Genomic DNA, 18,671 nt, shown 5'->3' on the forward strand with positions numbered 1-18,671 from the left:
ACTACACTCTGTAGTGCCTTGCGGTCGGAGGCTGAGCAGTTGTCATACCAGGCAGTGATGCAACCAGTCAGGATGCTCTCAATGGTGCAGCTGTAGAACCTTTTGAGGATCTGAGGACCCTTGCCAAATCTTTTCAGTCTCCTGAGGGGGAATAGGTTTTGTCCTGCCCTCTTCACGACTGTCTTGGTGTGCTTGGACAATGTTAGTTAGTTGGTGATGTGGACACCAAGGAACTTGAAGCTCTCAACCTGCTCCACTACAACCCCATCGATGAGAATGGGGGCGTGTTCGGTACTCCTTTTCCTGTAGTATGCAATGTGTTCATGTGTTTGTACCTGTCCCTATTCAAATAAACCATAAATAAAATATAGTCTGTTGGGATGTGTTTTCAGGACTGGGAGTTCCCTCAGTTCATGGGCGACCTTGATATGAACCTGCCTGGCATGTCCACCACACAGCTCAAGTTCAAACTTCCTGTCTGCAAGAGCATCTTCAAAGAGGAGTACCACATCCATATCACAGGTACGGACATTACCAAGCAACATGTATTACATACAAAACATACTATACTTTTTCCACATTTTGTTACGTTACAGCCTTATTCTAATATGTATTAAATAAAATACAATTCTCATCAATCTACACACAATACCCCATAATGACAAAGTGAAAATAGGTTTTTGGAAAATGTTGCTATTTTCTTGAATACAAAAAATGGAAAATTCACATTTATATAAGTATTCAGATCCTTTAGTCAGTACTTTGTTTATTATTATTTTTTTTTTAAACTTTATTTACCTAGGCAATTCAGTTAAGAACCAAATCTTATTTACAATGACAGCCTACCCCGACCAAACCCTAACCCGGATGACGCTGGGCCAATTGTGCGCCGCCTTATAGGACTCCCAATCATGGCCGGTTGTGATACAACCTGGGATCAAACCAGGGTCTGTAGTGACGCCTCTAGGACTGAGATGCAGTGCCTTGGACCGCTGCGCCACTCAGGAGCACCTTTGGCAGCGATTACCCCATAATGACAAAGCGAAAACAGGTTTTTAGAAAATTTTGCAAATGTATTCAAAATAAAAACAGAAATACTTTTAAGTATTCAGACCCTTTGCTATGAGACTCGACATTGAGCTCAGGTGCATCCTCTTTCCACTGATCATCCTTGAGATGTTTCTACAACTTGATTGGAGTCCACCTGTGGTAAATTCAATTGATTGGACATGATTTTGAAAGGCACACACCTGTCTATAGAAGGTCCCACAGTTGACAGTACATGTCAGAGCAAAAACCAAGCCATGAGGTCGAAGGAATTGTCCGCAGAGCTCCGAGACAGGATTATGTGGAGGCACAGATCTGGGGAAGAGTACCAAAACATTTCTGCAGCATTGAAGATCCCCAAGAACACCAGCGGCCTTCATCATTCTTAAATGGAAGAAGTTTGGAACCACCAAGACTCTTCCTAGATCTTTCCGCCCGGCCAAACTAAGCAATCGGGGGAGAAGGGCCTTGTTCAGGGAGGTGACCAAGAACCCGATGGTTACTCTTGAGAGAGCTCCAGAGTTTCTATGTGGAGATGGGACAACCATCTCTGCAGCACTCCACCAATCAGGCATGTATGGTAAATTGGCCAGACGGAAGTTACTTCTCAGTAAAAGGCATATGACAGCCCACTTGGAGTTTGCCAAAAGGCACCTAAAGGACTCTCAGACCATGAGAAACAAGATTCTCTGGTCTGATGAAACCAAGATTGAACTCTTTGGCCTGAATGCCAAGCGTCACGTCTGGAGGAAACCAGTGCATCAAGCTGTGGGGCTGTTTTTCAGCGGCAGGGACTGGGAGACTAGTCAGGATCGAGGGAAAGCTGTACGGAGCAAAGTACAGAGAGATCCTTGATGAAAACCTGCTCCAGAGCACTCAGGACATCAGACTGGTGCGAACATATCTGGAGAGACCTGAAAATAGCTGTGCAGAGGATCTGCAGAGAAGAATGAGAGAAACTCCCCAAATACAGGTCTGCCAAGCTTGTAGCGTCATACCCAATAAGACTCGAGGCTGTAATTGCTGCCAAAGGTGTAATAGATCCAATGAGTAACAATCCATATACAAGGGGTACCAGTACCGAGTCCATGTGCAGGGTTTGTAATTGAGATAGATATGTACATATAACTAGGAATAAAGTGACAGGTAGTAAACAGTAGCAGAAGCGTATGTGATGAGTAAAAAACTTTAGTGCAAAAGGGTCAATGCAGATAGTCTATTTGGTGAACTATTTAACTAACTATTTAGCAGTCTCATGGCTTGGGGCTAGAAGCTGTTCAGGGTCCTGCTGTTGGTTCCAGACTTGGTGCGTTGCCATGCGGTAGCAGAGAGAACAGTCTCTGACTTGGGTGGCTGGAGGCTTTGACAATATTTAGGGCCTTCCTCTGACACCGCTTGGTATAGAGGTCTTGGATGGCAGGGAGCTTGGCCCCAGTGATGTACGGGGCCGTCCGCACGACCCTCTCTAGCGCCTTGCGGTCGGATGTTGAGCAGCTGCCATACCAAGTGGTGATGCAGCCAGTCTAGAGGCTCTCAATGATGCAGCTGTTTTCTTTTTTGAGGATCTGAGTGCCCATGCCAATCCTGTAGTCCACAATTAGCTCCTTTGTCTTGCTGACGTTGAGGGAGAGGTTGTTGTCCTGGCAGTCTCTGACTTCCTTCCTATAGGCTGTCTCATCATCGTCAGTGATCAGGCCTACCACCGTTGTGTCGTCGGCAAACTTAACGATGGGGTTTGAGTCAGGCGCTGCCACTCAGTCATGGGTGAGCAGGGAGTACAGGAGCACTCATAAAAAATTGTGTTAAAGGCTGAGCTATAGTCAATGAACAGCATTCTCACATAGCTGTTCCTCTTGTCCAGATGGGAAAGGGCTGTGTGTGGAGTGCAATCTCTATTGCACTCCACACTGTTTATCTATTGGGGTGAATTGGAGTGGGTCCAGAGTGTCTGTTATGATGGTGTTGATGTGAGCCATGACCAGCCTTTCAAAGCATTTCATGGCTACAGATGTGAGTGCTACGGGGCGGTAGTCATTTAGACAGGTTACATTGGTGTTCTTTGGCACAGGGACGAGGGTAGTCTGCTTGAAACATGTAGGTATTACAGACTGAGTCAGGGAGAGGTTAAAAATGTCAGTGAAGACACTTGCCAGCTGGTCAGCGCATGCTTTGAGTACGTGTTCTGGTAATCCGTCTAGCCCAGAGGCCTAGTGAATGTTAACCTGTTTAAAGGTCTTACTCACACCGGTTACGTGATCACACAGTCAAACATATTCTCAGAGAGTACACTCTTCCATTTAAACCATCACCCATGTTTCATTACGTTCCACAGCATGCTCCCAGTGACAACCATCAAGGTGGAGAGAAACTAATGTTCCCATGCTGAATGTTAAACTGTTCAAACGCTCCCTGATTTACACTAGGTTGTTAACCCTAATGCATCGCACACTCATTTAGCATTATGTTAATGGTCTTACACTATGTGACTGCTTTGACTAAAAGCTTATCAACGGTGTTGCGTCTCAGGAAAGGGAGGGAATGGTGTCACATGTACCCAGGGAATCATCTGCCTTTAGATAAGTAAACCTAGAGAGATTGCTACCATTACTGTAATGACCTCATTTCATTAAGAGTCAATGTTGGACCTAGTACCTGCAAATGCCTTAACACACATACTGTCTGTCTTTCTGTGTTTTGTGAATTGATTACCTTGAATGAATTCGATTCATAAAAGCTTTATAATTTGTCCCAACAGTACAGCAATCAGTGAATGAAAGGACATGTCAAAGTCTGCTTGGGCACAATACAATATACAATTCATCTGGATTTTGCCATAAAGAAGTTACTGTAACTGCCACACCGTTTCTTTCTCCCTGCAGGTAAGTGGTTCAACTACGGCATCATCTTCCTGGTGTTGATCCTGGACTTGAACATGTGGAAGAACCAGATCTTCTACAAGCCCTATGAGTACGGCCAGTACGTTGGTCCAGGGGAGAAGATCTTCACCGTGGAGGAGCCCCATACGCTGGGCGACTTCAACCGCAGCACGCTCACCTACAAGTGGCGCTCCAGCAACGTAGATCCGCTGACCAACCGCTCGTATGTCCATCGGGACATGTTCCTGCACAGCCGCTACGTGGGCGCCAGCCTGGACATCAAGTGCCTGGCCTTCATCCCCAGCCTGGCTGCCTTTGTTCTCTTTGGCTTCTTCATCTGGCTGCTGGGACGTTTCCAGGACAGCGAGACCTTCCCGGAGAGCCAGGTGGACAAGACGTACGAGAGGATTAAGAGGAAGTCTCCGTCGGAGTATAGTAAGGACATGGGCGTCACGCCAGAGGAGGTGCACATCTCTATGAGCGAGACGCTCAAACGTTCCGGAACCCCCATGCTGCTGTCAGTGGACGGGCACTTGGCTCCGCACACCGCCAACTCCACCAACTCCATCTCGCCTGTTTCCACGGAGACCCAGGAGACGCACCCCAGCATAGTCATTGACAGCGCGGAGACGGGAGAACCAGCGGTTTCCTTTGAAGTCAGTAAACTGTCACCGCCCTGACCTTACTGCCCTTAGGGGAAATACTGCTACTGTCTGCTGCTGACAGACACATAGCCTGAAGGGACGACATGAGACCAGAGAATAGAGACTAAGACCAAACTGAAAGACAATTTCAGTCCAGATCTTTTCAGTCTGGGTGGATATTGAACACAACACTAATTGAGTGTTCCTACAGCAGAGGATGTAGCTACACTGGCCTCTTGGGTTCTTCTGGACTATTGGTTTTGCGACCAGTCTTTTTGTAAGCCCGTGTTTATAGGATCTCTAAGGTGACACCAACACAATGACAAACGCTCACTGCAAAGTCATATTGTCAACATGGTGCTATCGCTTGATTTGACCTTTTTCTAATAGCAAGGTGTATTTTCTTATCGTGACACATTTTGGTGCCTATGTGGGAGAACTACTTCTACAGTTGATCGTGACCTCGGGACTATAAGGCTCTATCGGCGCAAAGAATAGTTCTGAGATATCGAGCATCAAAGTTTTCACATTCCAGATCTCAGAACTGTTTTGTAGTGAATTCTTCATTCATAACCTATTAAGGTCCTCACCTTAAAGGTACCTAAATTGCAGAGTATCAATAAGACATTTGTAAATCTTTTTTTTTTTTAGGGGGGTGCAAACGCAGATAGAACCTTATGGTTCTGAGATGTCAATCTGGCTTCAGCCATAAGATTCTATCTGCCACAGAATGTTGCAAATATTTCAATTTCAAAAGAAAAGTACAATCATGTAAGGATTAAATAAAGAGAATACCCTTCCTTCTTTCTAATCACATCATCAAATATATGAGTTAATGTTCATCACACATTTGATAAACTGATAGTTCACTAAAATGACAAATACAATATATCCTAATAGCATCATTGCGCTGGATGAGTAAACAGACATATTTTTCTGGTCTCTGACACCCAAAGTCAGTAAACTACTTCCTAGTTATCAATCAAATGTTTTACTGTACGTTAGTAATTTTGGTGAAATACTCCTTCCATGGAGGTTTTTCGTATTGATATAGAACAAGATATAAACAGCAATGCCTCTCCAATGGGCCTTAAACATGGTCTAAGGCACCTGTGTTTATTTATTTTTACCATAAAGGGCTTAAGTGATGGCCATTCTTCTGTAAAAGTGATGGAAAAAATCAAAGTCATTGCAAAAGAGGACCAGAACCTATGATATCAATAATCGAGGAATTTGGGCTATAAGGTTCTATCTGCAAAATGTATGGTTTTGAGATAATAAGTATTTTTCAAGTCCCAGATTTCAAAACTGTTTTGTGATGTCTTCCTCTTTCATGACTCAAAAAGTATATCACCTTACAAACAATAGTTTTTGATTGACAACCCAGTCTTGTGTGATTGGATTGCAGATAGTACCTTACAGCACCAAGTTCAAAGGTGTTTGCGCAGATTAAACCTTCAGATATTCTTTCCATGGTGAATGGACTTTTTCACATCTGACATATTTTACATGTGAAGGACCTCCTAAAGAGCAACTCTTATGTGAATAATTAGTTTTTTTTTTACCAACAGTTCAGATAAAAACCTTATAGTCCCAAGGTCTCGCAATGCATGACACCCAATTGTCATGGCTAGTTTATTGTAACACTGCAGTTTTACAGCTGAAGAGGTGCCTTGATAACCCACCACATCCAAAATACAGTATTATAGCTTACAGTCTATAGCTGCAGCAAAACAAAAGATGTCTGATAGTATGTGTCTGTCTTGTTCATTTTCAGTGTTTCACTTGACTACGTTAACCCTTTCAGACTTCATGACTGATTTATCAATTAATTTGTTATCCTTGATAATTCTCACATATCCCATCTCCATGCGTTTATTTTCTTGTATTCATAGAAATGACTGGATTTCTAAACCTCTGATGATGATAATATCATGATGAGCTATTTATTTTCTGGATGTAAGATAGCTCCTAGGCATCATCTATTTTCAAATAACAAACAAAAGTCACCTCATGGTCGCTTATCTATCTGGTCATTATACTCAAACAAATGCAAATGAATGAAAGGTAATTTGCCCTTGGCCTGGTAAACGTGCTTTTGTTATACAAGGGGAGAGAAGTTCACCAAATCTAACTGCTGCACCCATATCATATACCCCAGCAGAATACTGTATGTACCACAATTACGACCCTGGTTCAAAGCCAGTATTGGGGTCATGGTTTGGTTTGAGAAGGACACATAGAGAATGTGACCTATTTACTTACAGCTGACAAGCAAAAGATAGTGGGAGATTTTATGAGTTGTGAAAGTTGTTATATCACATACGTTAGGTGTGTGACTACTGTATACCAACGCTCTGTTATTGAAGTGTTTTCTAACAATGCCTTTGTGTGTGTGTGTGTGTGTGTGTGTGTGTGTGTGTGTGTGTGTGTGTGTGTGTGTGTGTGTGTGTGTGTGTGTGTGTGTGTGTGTGTGTGTGTGTGTGTGTGTGTGTGTGTCAGAGAGAGTGAGGATGGCCAATTCTGTGAAGAGGTCAATGTAGTCAACATAAGTGGTGGTCCTTGGTTCAGTGATCCCCCTCTACACTTTACAGATCAAAGACCTCATTACAGCTCAACTTATTTCATTTTGGAGATATGGCTGTGCAACAGGCAACAAATTGCTAAATGTATGGGGCAATGGCTAAATGAGTGTGTTTATCTCACTTTAAGTAATCTAGTGATATATTTGTAATGTATTGTGCTTCGGGTGAAACTGAATGTTCCCCCTGCTGTTATACATGGTATTGTATTGCATAACTGACAGATAGTTTGCATCCTTGTGTGGTTGTGTGTTTTTTAATAAACAAAGGATATCTCTTTTTAACATGTTGGCTACAATAAATGTCCGTTGAATAATGCTATCAATAAAATGAATACATTTTGCTACATGCTAGTGTGACGTGCCCTTAATTATACTTTGTGGGGTTGACAAAGAATATCCATGTGAGATACACTACATGACCAAAAGTGCTCGTCGAATATTTCATTCCAAAATCATGCGCATTAATATGGAGTTAGTCCCTCCTTTGCTGCTATAACAGCCTCCAGTCTTCTGGGAAGGCTTTCCACGAGATGTTGGAACATTTTTGTGGGGACTTGCTTCCATTCAGCCACAAGAGCATTAGTGAGGTCGGGCACCGATGTTGGGCGATTAGGCCTGGATCGCAGTCGGCGTTCCAATTCATCCCAAAGGTGTTAGATAAGGTTGAGGTCAAGTTCTTCCACACTGATCTCGACAAAGAGCTCTAGAGTTCCTCTGTGGAGATGGGAGAACCTTCCAGAAGGACAACCGTCTCCATTTTTGAATAAGGCTGTAAAGGAACAAAATGTGGAAAAAGTCAAGTGGTCTGAATACTTTCCAAAGGCATTGTATAGTGTAGAATGAGGTTGTGTATTTGTTACAATGCTGAAACTAGTTTACATTTTACATACAGTACTGTCGATATAATGCATAGTGACACTGTTGCCATGCAACTCCTCAGGTCAACTCCATGCAGCTGCTGACGCAATTACATGTAACTTGTAAGATATGAGTTAATATAATAGTACTAGTATAATAGTACTAGTAGTGTATCTACACAAGGTATGATGAGAGATACTGTAATGGTAGTATCTACACAGACATACATTAACACAGCCCTGTGCATGACATTAGGTCTAGATGGGCCTTCTTCTCGCTAAGGTCCGGTTTAATTGTACATGAGTATATGTATTCTGGTATAGTTTCCAAAGATACAGACCCTGTCAAACCTTGGGGGGGACTGAGGTGTATGATAATGCATCTAAAAGGCAAGCTGGGCAGTCAAACCATCAACGAGGCACTCTACAGTGTAGATCGTTGGATAAGGGAAACATATTTCTTACTGCTAGAGTGCTAGGTCTTACGCTGAAGCCTTTCCCAGTCTGCCACTGCGGTGAGAAATGAGACATTGATTTTTCAGAGTATGCAGTAAGTGAAGGAACACATCAAAGCAAGTTTCAGTAATGTTTGGGGTAAGAAAAGTGGGACGTCTGTGCCCAAGTTGTGTACTTTCAAAATGAGATTGTACTGCAATGGGTAAAGTAGGCCCTTCTGTAAATGATGAATAGTCACCAACTTTGCACGGAATTGCTGCCAACACATTTTTGTTCAATTTTAGGTGTGTTAACAGTGAGTCTCCTGTGAATATATCAGTGGGAGCCAAGGACAGTTTCTCCTGAGATTGACTGGCCTAAAGACGGTTTCAGTCTGTCAGCTATGTCTGCCGCTGTGGGTGATGTTATCCCTGCCTGATTCCTACTGTGCCTCAGATGCTTAACAGTGGGACGGGAGGCTCAGACTAGTCCCTGAGTAGCCTACATCCAGTCACTTGTTCAGAAAAGAGATTTACAGACAAAAAAAGTATTACACCGATTTATTTCTTCTTGCTTCCTTTTCTTTGAAACGGAGAAGCGGCGAGAGTTCATTTTTATCAGCTAGGCCTGAGGGATTTGTGTTAAGCAATGGTGGTGGCATACTGTGGAACGAATACCTTATACTTATGTAGCAGAGGTAGTTTCCCAGCTAGTATAGCTTTGAGCAGTATTGGCACTACTGTAACTACTTAGTGACAACACCTGCTGGGAGAATCCAAAATGAGTGATTTCAGCTTTAGTGTACTCAACCATCTGCCAAATAGTCACATCCTTACAGTACATACTGTATATCATATCTAGTTAAATGGAGGCTGGAGCCGGACATGTTAGTGCTAATTGGTGGATTTGCTACACATAGCAGAGTCAGCACTGTGTTGGATTTACATAAGAACAAATTTGCCAATGAATAATTAAAGAGTTGAGGTTGAGCCTCTGCCGCTCCTTCTGACACACAGAGAATATTAACCAGGTCCCCTACAGAGAGGAGTCAAGCTACTGTAGCATTCTACACTGTACGTCCTAGACCTATGAAATGGTTCAATAATGTCGGATGACTGACCTGCAATACATTACCCTTTGGATGCCCTGAGAGTTGTCCATGTCAACTAACACGCATGTCGTAAACTAATGGTTTACAAAGGCTACAGTGTTTACAGATCTCCATGTAAAACTATTGCGCTGCTCCACTGCCTTAGTTGTCCTGCCTTTACCAAACCCAATGACATGAGTGTCTATGAATAATGAACACAGGACAGGCAGTAATGTGGCCACCCTGTGGGTGGAGACATCTGTTGCGGTGGGTTTAACCCCGCCATGGAAAATTGGACATTTAGGAACCAGCTGGACAACCACTCTGCCCCGCTGTGCCACTACCCCTGTGCCCCTGGCAAGGAGCCACCACCGGCTAGGAGTCACTGGACCAAAGCCTGCCAGATGGTGCCCTTGCCAATGTGCTACCAGCCCCTCCAGACAACACACACACACACACACACACACACACACACACACACACACACACACACACACACACACACACACACACACACACACACACACACACACACACACACACACACACACACACACACGCATATATAGTGGCAAGAAAAAGTATGTGAACCCTTTGGAAAAACCTGGATTTCTACATAAACTGGTTACCAAATTTGATCTGATTTTCATCTAGGTCACAACAATAGACAAACATAGTGTGGTTAAACTAATAACACACTAATTATTGTATTTTTCTTGTCTATATTGAATACATCATTTAAACATTCACAGTGTAGGTTGGAAAAAGTATGTGAACCCCTAGGCTAATGACTAAGCTAATTGGAGTCAGGAGTCAGCTAACCTGGAGTTCAATCAATGAGACGAGATTGAAGACATTGGTTAGAGCTGCCTTGCCCTATAAAAAACACTCACATTCTGTCACGACCTGATCTGTTTCACCTGTCTTTGTGATTGTCTCCACAACCCTCCAGGTGTCGCCCATCTTCCCCTTAATCTCCTGTGTATTTATACCTGTGTTTTTTTTGTCTGTCCGTGACCAGTTTGTCTTGTTTGTTAAAGTCAACCAGCATTTGCTCAGCTCCTGGTTTTCCCCAGTCGCTATTCTCCCCTCGTCCTCCTGGTTCTGACCCTTGCCTGTCCAGACTGTGATCCCATCTGCCTGACCCTGAGCCTGCCTGCCGTCCTGTACCTTGACCCCACTACTCTGGATTATCGACCCCTGCCTGCCTTGATCTGTCGTTTGCCTGCCCTTGTTGTTGCAATAAACATTGTTACTTCAACACAGTCTGCACAAGTTCACATACTTTTTCTTTATACTGTATATGGGTGCTACACACACAAGTTTACAGAAGGTTGTATTAATCTTTTGACAGGTCAAAAGGAGAGAGAGAGGTGTTAATGTAAGTAGCTGCGGCTTGAGAAACTCAGGGAATTAGCTGGTTAGACAGAGGCTACTCCCACTGGAGGAATATATAGTCTCTTTAGGCACAACTCATTCCTCCCAGCCAGCCCGTAAATTGATATGCTAATTATATAAGGGGTTTTAAGTGGTGTACTCTGAATCATACAAGTGTTACCATTACCTCTGGAGATGCAGGAAACACCCGGAACAAAACAAATGAGATGTGTATTGAACAAATGAGAGCTCTCAATCAAATCCAGTACTGCGTGTGTATTAGCAGAGTTACGAACCCTTAAAGTCCTAAACTTCAAACACCACTCAAAATCAGACCAATGTTGATGGTCCTTGATCCTGGGGTTGGCTACTGAACTGCACTATATATTATTTGTAAGTGTTTTTATTGTGTTTTATTGCATATTTCTGGTTGTTTTGACCCACAGATTTGCAGATGGACTCTTTTTGGCTCGGCTAGCTAGCTGTCTATTTGTTTTTGTTTGAATGCTGCATCTGGACACTGTACCAGCTGTTTTGTTTCACCTGGCTGCTAGTTCCTGATCTTTTGAAAACAGTCATTATTTTTTAACATTTAACCCTTATTTAACTAAGCGAGTCAGTTAAGAACAAATTCTTATTTACAATGATGGCCTACCCCAGCCAAACCCAGACACCGCTGGGACAATTGTGCACCGCCCTATGCAATTCCCAATCACGGCCGGTTGTGATATAGCCTGGATTCAAACCAGGGTGTCTGTAGTGACCCCTCTAGCACTGAGATGCAGTGCCTTAGACCGCTGTGCCACTCGGGAGCCCTGGTCAATTGATGAGTCACCTGAAGTTTGAGAGGAATGTGAGATGCAGTAGAGGAATGCAGTGCTGAGGCTCATAGTGAGGACGACTGGCTAATACACTGAACTATGTGTGGTGAGCTTTCTGGCCCAGAGTTGCTGAGGCATCACCCAAGTGGGTGCTATGCATTGTGAAGGAGAAGTCCAGTAGTTACACGCCTCAGGCTGGTTCCCAGAGTAGCCATCTACACGATCGTCAATAGAATCTTCCTCAACCATCTCCCTGAACACCTTTAAAAATATATATATATTTAACCTTTATTTAACCAGGTAGGCAAGTTGAGAGCAAGTTCTCATTTACAATTGCGACCTGGCCAAGATAAAGCAAAGCAGTTCGACACATACAACAACACAGAGTTACACATGGAGTAAAACAAACATACAGTCAATAATACAGTAGAAAAATAAGTCTATATACAATGTGAGCAAATGAGGTGAGATAAGGGAGGTAAAGGCAAAAAAAAGGCAGTGGTGGCGAAGTAAATACAATATAGCAAGTAAAACACTGGAATGGTAGATTTTCAGTGGAAGAATGTGGAAAGTAGAGATAGAAATAATGGGGTGCAAAGGAGCAAAATAAATAAATAAATACAGTAGGGGGAGAGGTAGTTGTTTGGGCTAAATTATAGATGGGCTATGTACAGGTAGAGTAATCTGTGAGCTGTTCTGACAGCTGGTTCTTAAAGCTAGTGAGGGAGATAAGTGTTTCCAGTTTCAGAGATTTTTGTAGTTCGTTCCAGTCATTGGAAGCAGAGAACTGGAAGGAGAGGCGGCCAAAGGAAGAATTGGTTTTGGGGGTGACCAGAGAGATATACCTGCTGGAGCGCGTGCTACGGGTGGGTGCTGCTATGGTGACCAGCGAGCTGAGATAAGGGGGGACTTTACCTATCAGGGTCTTGTAGATGACCTGGAGCCAGTGGGTTTGGCGACGAGTATGAAGCGAGGGCCAGCCAACGAGAGCATACAGGTCGCAGTGGTGGGTGGTATATGGGGCTTTGGTGACAAAACGGATGGCACTGTGATAGACTGCATCCAATTTATTGAGTAGGGTATTGGAGGCTATTTTGTAAATGACATCGCCGAAGTCGAGGATCAGTAGGATGGTCAGTTTTACGAGGGTATGTTTGGCAGCATGAGTGAAGGAGGCTTTGTTGCGAAATAGGAAGCCAATTCTAGATTTAACTTTGGATTGGAGATGTTTGATGTGAGTCTGGAAGGAGAGTTTACAGTCTAACCAGACACTCAGATATTTGTAGTTGTCCACAAATTCTAAGTCAGAACCATCCAGAGTAGTGATGTTGGACGGGCAGGCAGGAGCAGGCAGCGATCGGTTGAAGAGCATGCATTTGGTTTTACTTGTATTTAAGAGCAATTGGAGGCCACGGAAGGAGAGTTGTATGGCATTGAAGCTCGTTTGGAGGGTTGTAAACACAGTGTCCAAAGAATGACCAGATGTATACAGAATGGTGTCGTCTGCATAGAGGTGGATCAGAGACTCACCAGCAGCAAGAGCGACATCATTGATGTATACAGAGAAGAGAGTCGGTCCAAGAATTGAACCCTGTGGCACCCCCATGGAGACTGCCAGAGGCCCGGACAACAGACCCTCCGATTTGACACACTGAACTCGATCAGAGAAGTAGTTGGTGAACCAGGCGAGGCAATCATTAGAGAAACCAAGGCTGTCGAGTCTGCCGATGAGGATGTGGTGATTGACAGAGTCAAAAACCTTGGCCAGGTCAATGAATACGGCTGCACAGTATTGTTTCCTATCGATGGCGGTTAAGATATCGTTTATGACCTTGAGCGTGGCTGAGGTGCACCCATGACCAGCTCTGAAACCAGATTGCATAGCGGAGAAGGTATGGTGGGATTCGAAATGGTCGGTAATCTGTTTGTTGACTTGGCTTTCGAAGACCTTAGAAAGGCAGGGTAGGATAGATATAGGTCTGTAGCTGTTAGGGTCAAGAGTGTCCCCCCCTTTGAAGAGGGGGATAACCGCAGCTGCTTTCCAATCTTTGGGAATCTCAGACGACACGAAAGAGAGGTTGAAAAGGCTAGTAATAGGGGTGGCAACAATTTCAGCAGATAGTTTTAGAAAGAAAGGGTCCAGATTATCTAGCCCGGCTGATTTGTAAGGGTCCAGATTTTGCAGCTCTTTTAGAACATCAGCTGACTGTATTTGGGAGAAAGAGAAATGGGGAAGGCTTGGGCGAGTAGCAGAGGGGAGGGCAGTGCTGTTGTCCGGGGTAGGGGTAGCCAGGTGGAAAGCATGGCCAGCCGTAGAAAAATGCTTATTGAAATTCTCAATTATAGTGGATTTGTCGGAGGTGACAGTGTTTCCTATCTTCAGAGCAGTTGGAAGCTGGGAGGAGGTGTTCTTATTCTCCATGGACTTTACAGTGTCCCAGAACTTTTTTGAATTTGTGTTGCAGGAAGCAAATTTCTGCTTGAAAAAGCTAGCCTTGGCTTTTCTAACTGCCTGTGTATACTGGTTTCTAGCTTCCCTGAAAAGTTGCATATCACGGGGGCTGTTCGATGCTAATGCAGAACGCCATAGGATGTTTTTCTGTTGGTTAAGGGCAGTCAGGTCAGGAGAGAACCAAGGGCTATATCTGTTCCTGGTTCTAAATTTCTTGAATGGGGCATGCTTATTCAAGATGGTGGGGAAGGCATTTTTAAAAATGTCCAGGCATCCTCTACTGACGGGATGAGATCAATATCCTTCCAGGATACCTCGGCCAGGTCGATTAGAAAGGCCTGCTCGCTGAAGTGTTTCAGGGAGCGTTTGACAGTGATGAGTGGAGGTCGTTTGACCGCTGACCCATTACGGATGCAGGCAATGAGGCAGTGATCGCTGAGATCTTGGTTGAAAACAGCAGAGGTGTATTTGGAGGGCAAGTTTGTTAGGATGATATCTATGAGGGTACCCGTGTTTACGGAATTGGGGTGGTACCTGGTAGGTTCATTGATAATTTGTGTGAGATTGAGGGCATCAAGCTTAGATTGTAGGGTGGCTGGGGTGTTAAGCATGTTAAAATTTAGGTCGCCTAGCAGCACGAGCTCTGAAGATAGATGGGGGGCAATCAGTTCACATATAGTGTCCAGAGCACAGCTGGGGGCAGAGGGTGGTCTATAGCAGGCGGCAACGGTGAGAGACTTGTTTTTAGAGAGGTGGATTTTTAAAAGTAGAAGTTCAAATTGTTTGGGTTCAGACCTGGATAGTAGGACAGAACTCTGCAGGCTATCTTTGCAGTAGATTGCAACCTTCTGATCAAGCCATGAACTGCACTTCTCCATCTTTGGAGGATAAACTCAAAGACGGCCTCTATTGGTTGATCTAACTATAGCTAGGCTAAGCATGATGTTGTATTGCTTATTTGTTTGATACGTTTGAAGCGCTTTGAAATTCTTATGAAAAGCGCAATAGAAATGTAATACTTTCTTATTATTATTACTAATCTTGAATCCAAGATGGCGTAGCAGTCAGACGTCTTTTGTCCTCGTCTTGTTGCGTCCCGTGTATATATCTATTTATATCTTTTTTCTACGCATATATTAACCTCAACTTCAACATACCCTCCTGCAATCCGCCTCACCCAATGTGGTATGGATCTGCTATTTTCTTTACTTTTGAACCGGAAGCTAGCCACTTCTAGCGGTCATCAGCTACCTTTAGCCTGGACAACTCTCGCCAGTCTGCACAGCGCGACTCAAACCAGAGCAATCGGACTTATTTTTCTCCATATCTCCGGATTCCTACCGCAAGCTCTGAACCTTTTCACCTGGGTCATTGCAGCTAGCCAGCTGCTATCCGAGTGGCCACTCCTGGCTAACGTCTCTGTCCCAAAGCAAGAACCAATTAGCCTGTAGCTAGCCTTTGCTAGGCCCATCTCCCGGCTAGCCGAAGAGGTCCATCAGCCACTCCTTGGGCTACAATACCTATTTTGCCAATTGACCTGGACCCCTTTTACTGCCGAGACGGAGCCCCGCCGACCCATCACGACTGGACTACCGATTTAATTCGCCTGAGGGTTTTTTTCAACTGGCTCCTCCGTCGCGACGTCCCCTGAATGCCCATCTGCTAGCCTGCTAGCCGCAGCCCGCTAGCTGTCTAGAGCATATCGGACTGTTAGCTGAAGAGGCCCATCGGACAAATTCTTTGGCCACTATACCTATTTTGCCAATTGGCCTGGACCCTTTTACTACACGGAGCCCTGGTTATTCACATGCTACCATACCTTTGTCTGTACATTATGCCTTGAATATATTCTACCGTGCCCAGAAACCTGCTCCTTTTACTCTCTGTTCCGAACGTACTAGACGAACAGTTCTTATAGCCTTTAGCCGTACCCTTATCCTACTACTCCTCTGTTCCTCTGATGATGTAGAGGTTAATCCAGGCCCTACAGTGCCTAGCTCCACTCCCATTCCACAGGCGCTCTCATTTGTTGACTTCTGTAACCGTAAAAGCCTTGGTCTCATGCATGTTAACATTAGAAGCCTCCTCCCTAACTTTGTTTTATTCACTGCTTTAGCACACTCTGCCAACCCGGATGTCCTAGCCGTGTCTGAATCCTGGCTTAGGAAGACCACCAAAAACCCTGAAATGTCCATCCCTTACTATAACAATTTCCGACAAGATATAACTGCCAAAGGGGGCGGAGTTGCAATCTACTGCAGAGATAGCCCGCAGAGTTCTGTCTTACTATCCAGGTCTGTACCCAAACAATTTGAGCTTCTACTTTTAAAAATCCACCTTTGCAGAAACAAGTCTCTCACTGTTGCCGCTTGCTATAGACCACCTTCTGCCCCTAGCTGTGCCCTGGACACCATATGTGCATTGATTGCCCCCAGCTATCTTCAGAGCTTGTGCTGTTAGGTGACCTAAACTGGGACATGCTTAGCACCCTGGCCATCCTACAATCTAAGCTTGATGCCCTCAATCTCACACAAATGATCAATGAACCTACCAGGTACAACCCCAAATCCGTAAACACGGGCACCCTCATAGATATCATCCTAACCAACCTGCCCTCCAAATACACCTCTGCTGTCTTCAACCATGATGTCAGCGATCACTGCCTCATTGCCTGCGTCCGTAATGGGTCAGCGGTCAAACGACCACCCCTCATCTCTGTCAAACGCTCCCTAAAACACTTCAGCGAGCAGGCCTTTCTAATCGACCTGGCCCGGGTATCCTGGAAGGATATTGACATCATTCCGTCAGTAGAAGATGCCTGGTTATTCTTTAAAAGGGCTTTCCTCACCATTTTAAATAAGCATGCCCCTTTCAAAAAATGTAGAACGAGGAACAGATATAGCCCTTGGTTCACTCCAGACCTGACTGCTCTTGACCAGCAAAAAAACATCCTGTGGCGTACTGCATTAGCATCGAATATCCCCCGCAATATGCAACTTTTCAGGGAAGTTAGGAACCAATATACACAGGCAGTTAGGAAAGCAAAGGCTAGCTTTTTCAAACAGATTTGCATCCTGTAGCACAAACTCCAAAAAGTTCTGGGACACTGTAAAGTCCATGGAGAATAAGAGCCCCTCCTCCCAGCTGCCCACTGCACTGTGGCTAGGAAACACTGTCAACACCGATAAATCCACAATAATTGAGAGTTTCAATAAGAATTTTTCTATAGCTGGCCATGCTTTCCACCTGGCTACCCCTACCCCGGTCAACAGCCCTGCACCCCCCACAGCAACTTGCCCAAACCTCCTAATTTCTCCTTCACCCAAATCCAGATAGCTGATGTTCTGAAAGAGCTGCAAAATCTGGACCCCTACAAATCAGCCAGACTAGACAATCTGGACCCTCTCTTTCTAAAATGATCCGACAAAATTGTTGCAAACCCTATTACTAGCTTGTTCAACCTCTCTTTCGTATCATCTGAGATCCCCAAAGATTGGAAAGCTGCCGCGGTCATCCCCCTCTTCAAAGGGGGAGACACTCTAGACCCAAACTGCTACAGATCTATATCTGTCTACCCTGCCTTTCTAAGGTCTTCGAAAGCCAAGTTAACAAACAGATCACCGACCATTTCGAATCCCACCGTACCTTCTCCGCTATGCAATCTGGTTTCCGAGCTGGCCATGGGTGCACCTCAGCCACGCTCAAGGTCCTAAACGATATCATAACCGTCATCAATAAGAGACAATACTGTGCAGCTGTATTCATCGGCCTGGCCAAGGCTTTCGACTCTGTCAATCACCACATTCTTATCGGCAGACTCAACAGCCTTGGTTTCTCAAATAACTGCCTCGCCTGGTTCACCAACTACTTCTCAGACAGAGTTCAGTGTGTCAAATCAGAGGGCCTGTTGTCCGGACCTCTGGCAGTCTCTATGGGGGTGCCACAGGGTTCAATCCTCGGGCCGACTCTTTTCTCTGTATACATCAATGATGTCGCTCTTACTGCTGGTGATTCTCTGATCCACCTCTACGCAGACGACACCATTCTGTATGCTTCTGGCCCTTCTTTTGACACTGTGTTAACCAACCTCCAGACGAGATTCAATGCCATACAACTCTCAAACTAAATGCATGCTCTTCAACCGATCGCTGCCCACCCGTCCAGCATCACTACTCTGAATGGTTCTGACTTAGAATATGTGGACAACTACAAATAACTAGGTGTCTGGTTAGACTGCAAACTCTCCTTCCAGACTCACATTAAGCATCTCCAATCCAAAATTAAATCTAGAATCGGCTTCCTATTTTGCAACAAAGCCTCCTTCACTCATGCTGTCAAACATACCCTCGTAAAACTGACCATCCTACCGATCCTCGACTTCGGCGATGTCATTTACAAAATAGCCTCCAACACTCTACTCAGCAAATTGGATGCAGTCTATCACAGTGCCATCAGTTTCGTCACCAAAGCCCCATATTCTACCCACCA

The 18,671-nt window shown here is 44.5% G+C and overlaps 1 protein-coding gene across 2 annotated transcripts in view; it reads left to right on the forward strand.

Moving 5' to 3' along the window:
• tmem117 (transmembrane protein 117) overlaps nucleotides 1–18,671 on the forward strand; it is a 99,799-nt gene that overhangs the window by 52,923 nt on the left and 28,205 nt on the right. Inside the window, exons 7-8 of one of the 2 annotated variants that reach the window (XM_055934508.1) lie at nucleotides 393–522; nucleotides 3,927–7,495. In XM_055934508.1, the coding sequence (XP_055790483.1) occupies nucleotides 393–522; nucleotides 3,927–4,603 (807 nt within the window). In that variant the 3' untranslated portion in view covers nucleotides 4,604–7,495. Of the gene's footprint in view, nucleotides 1–392; nucleotides 523–3,926; nucleotides 7,496–18,671 lie in introns of those variants that run through there. The other variant, XR_008760799.1, reaches the window with a different exon arrangement.

Source organism: Salvelinus fontinalis, chromosome 9, assembly GCF_029448725.1.
Source record: "Salvelinus fontinalis isolate EN_2023a chromosome 9, ASM2944872v1, whole genome shotgun sequence".
Classification (NCBI taxonomy): domain Eukaryota; kingdom Metazoa; phylum Chordata; class Actinopteri; order Salmoniformes; family Salmonidae; genus Salvelinus; species Salvelinus fontinalis.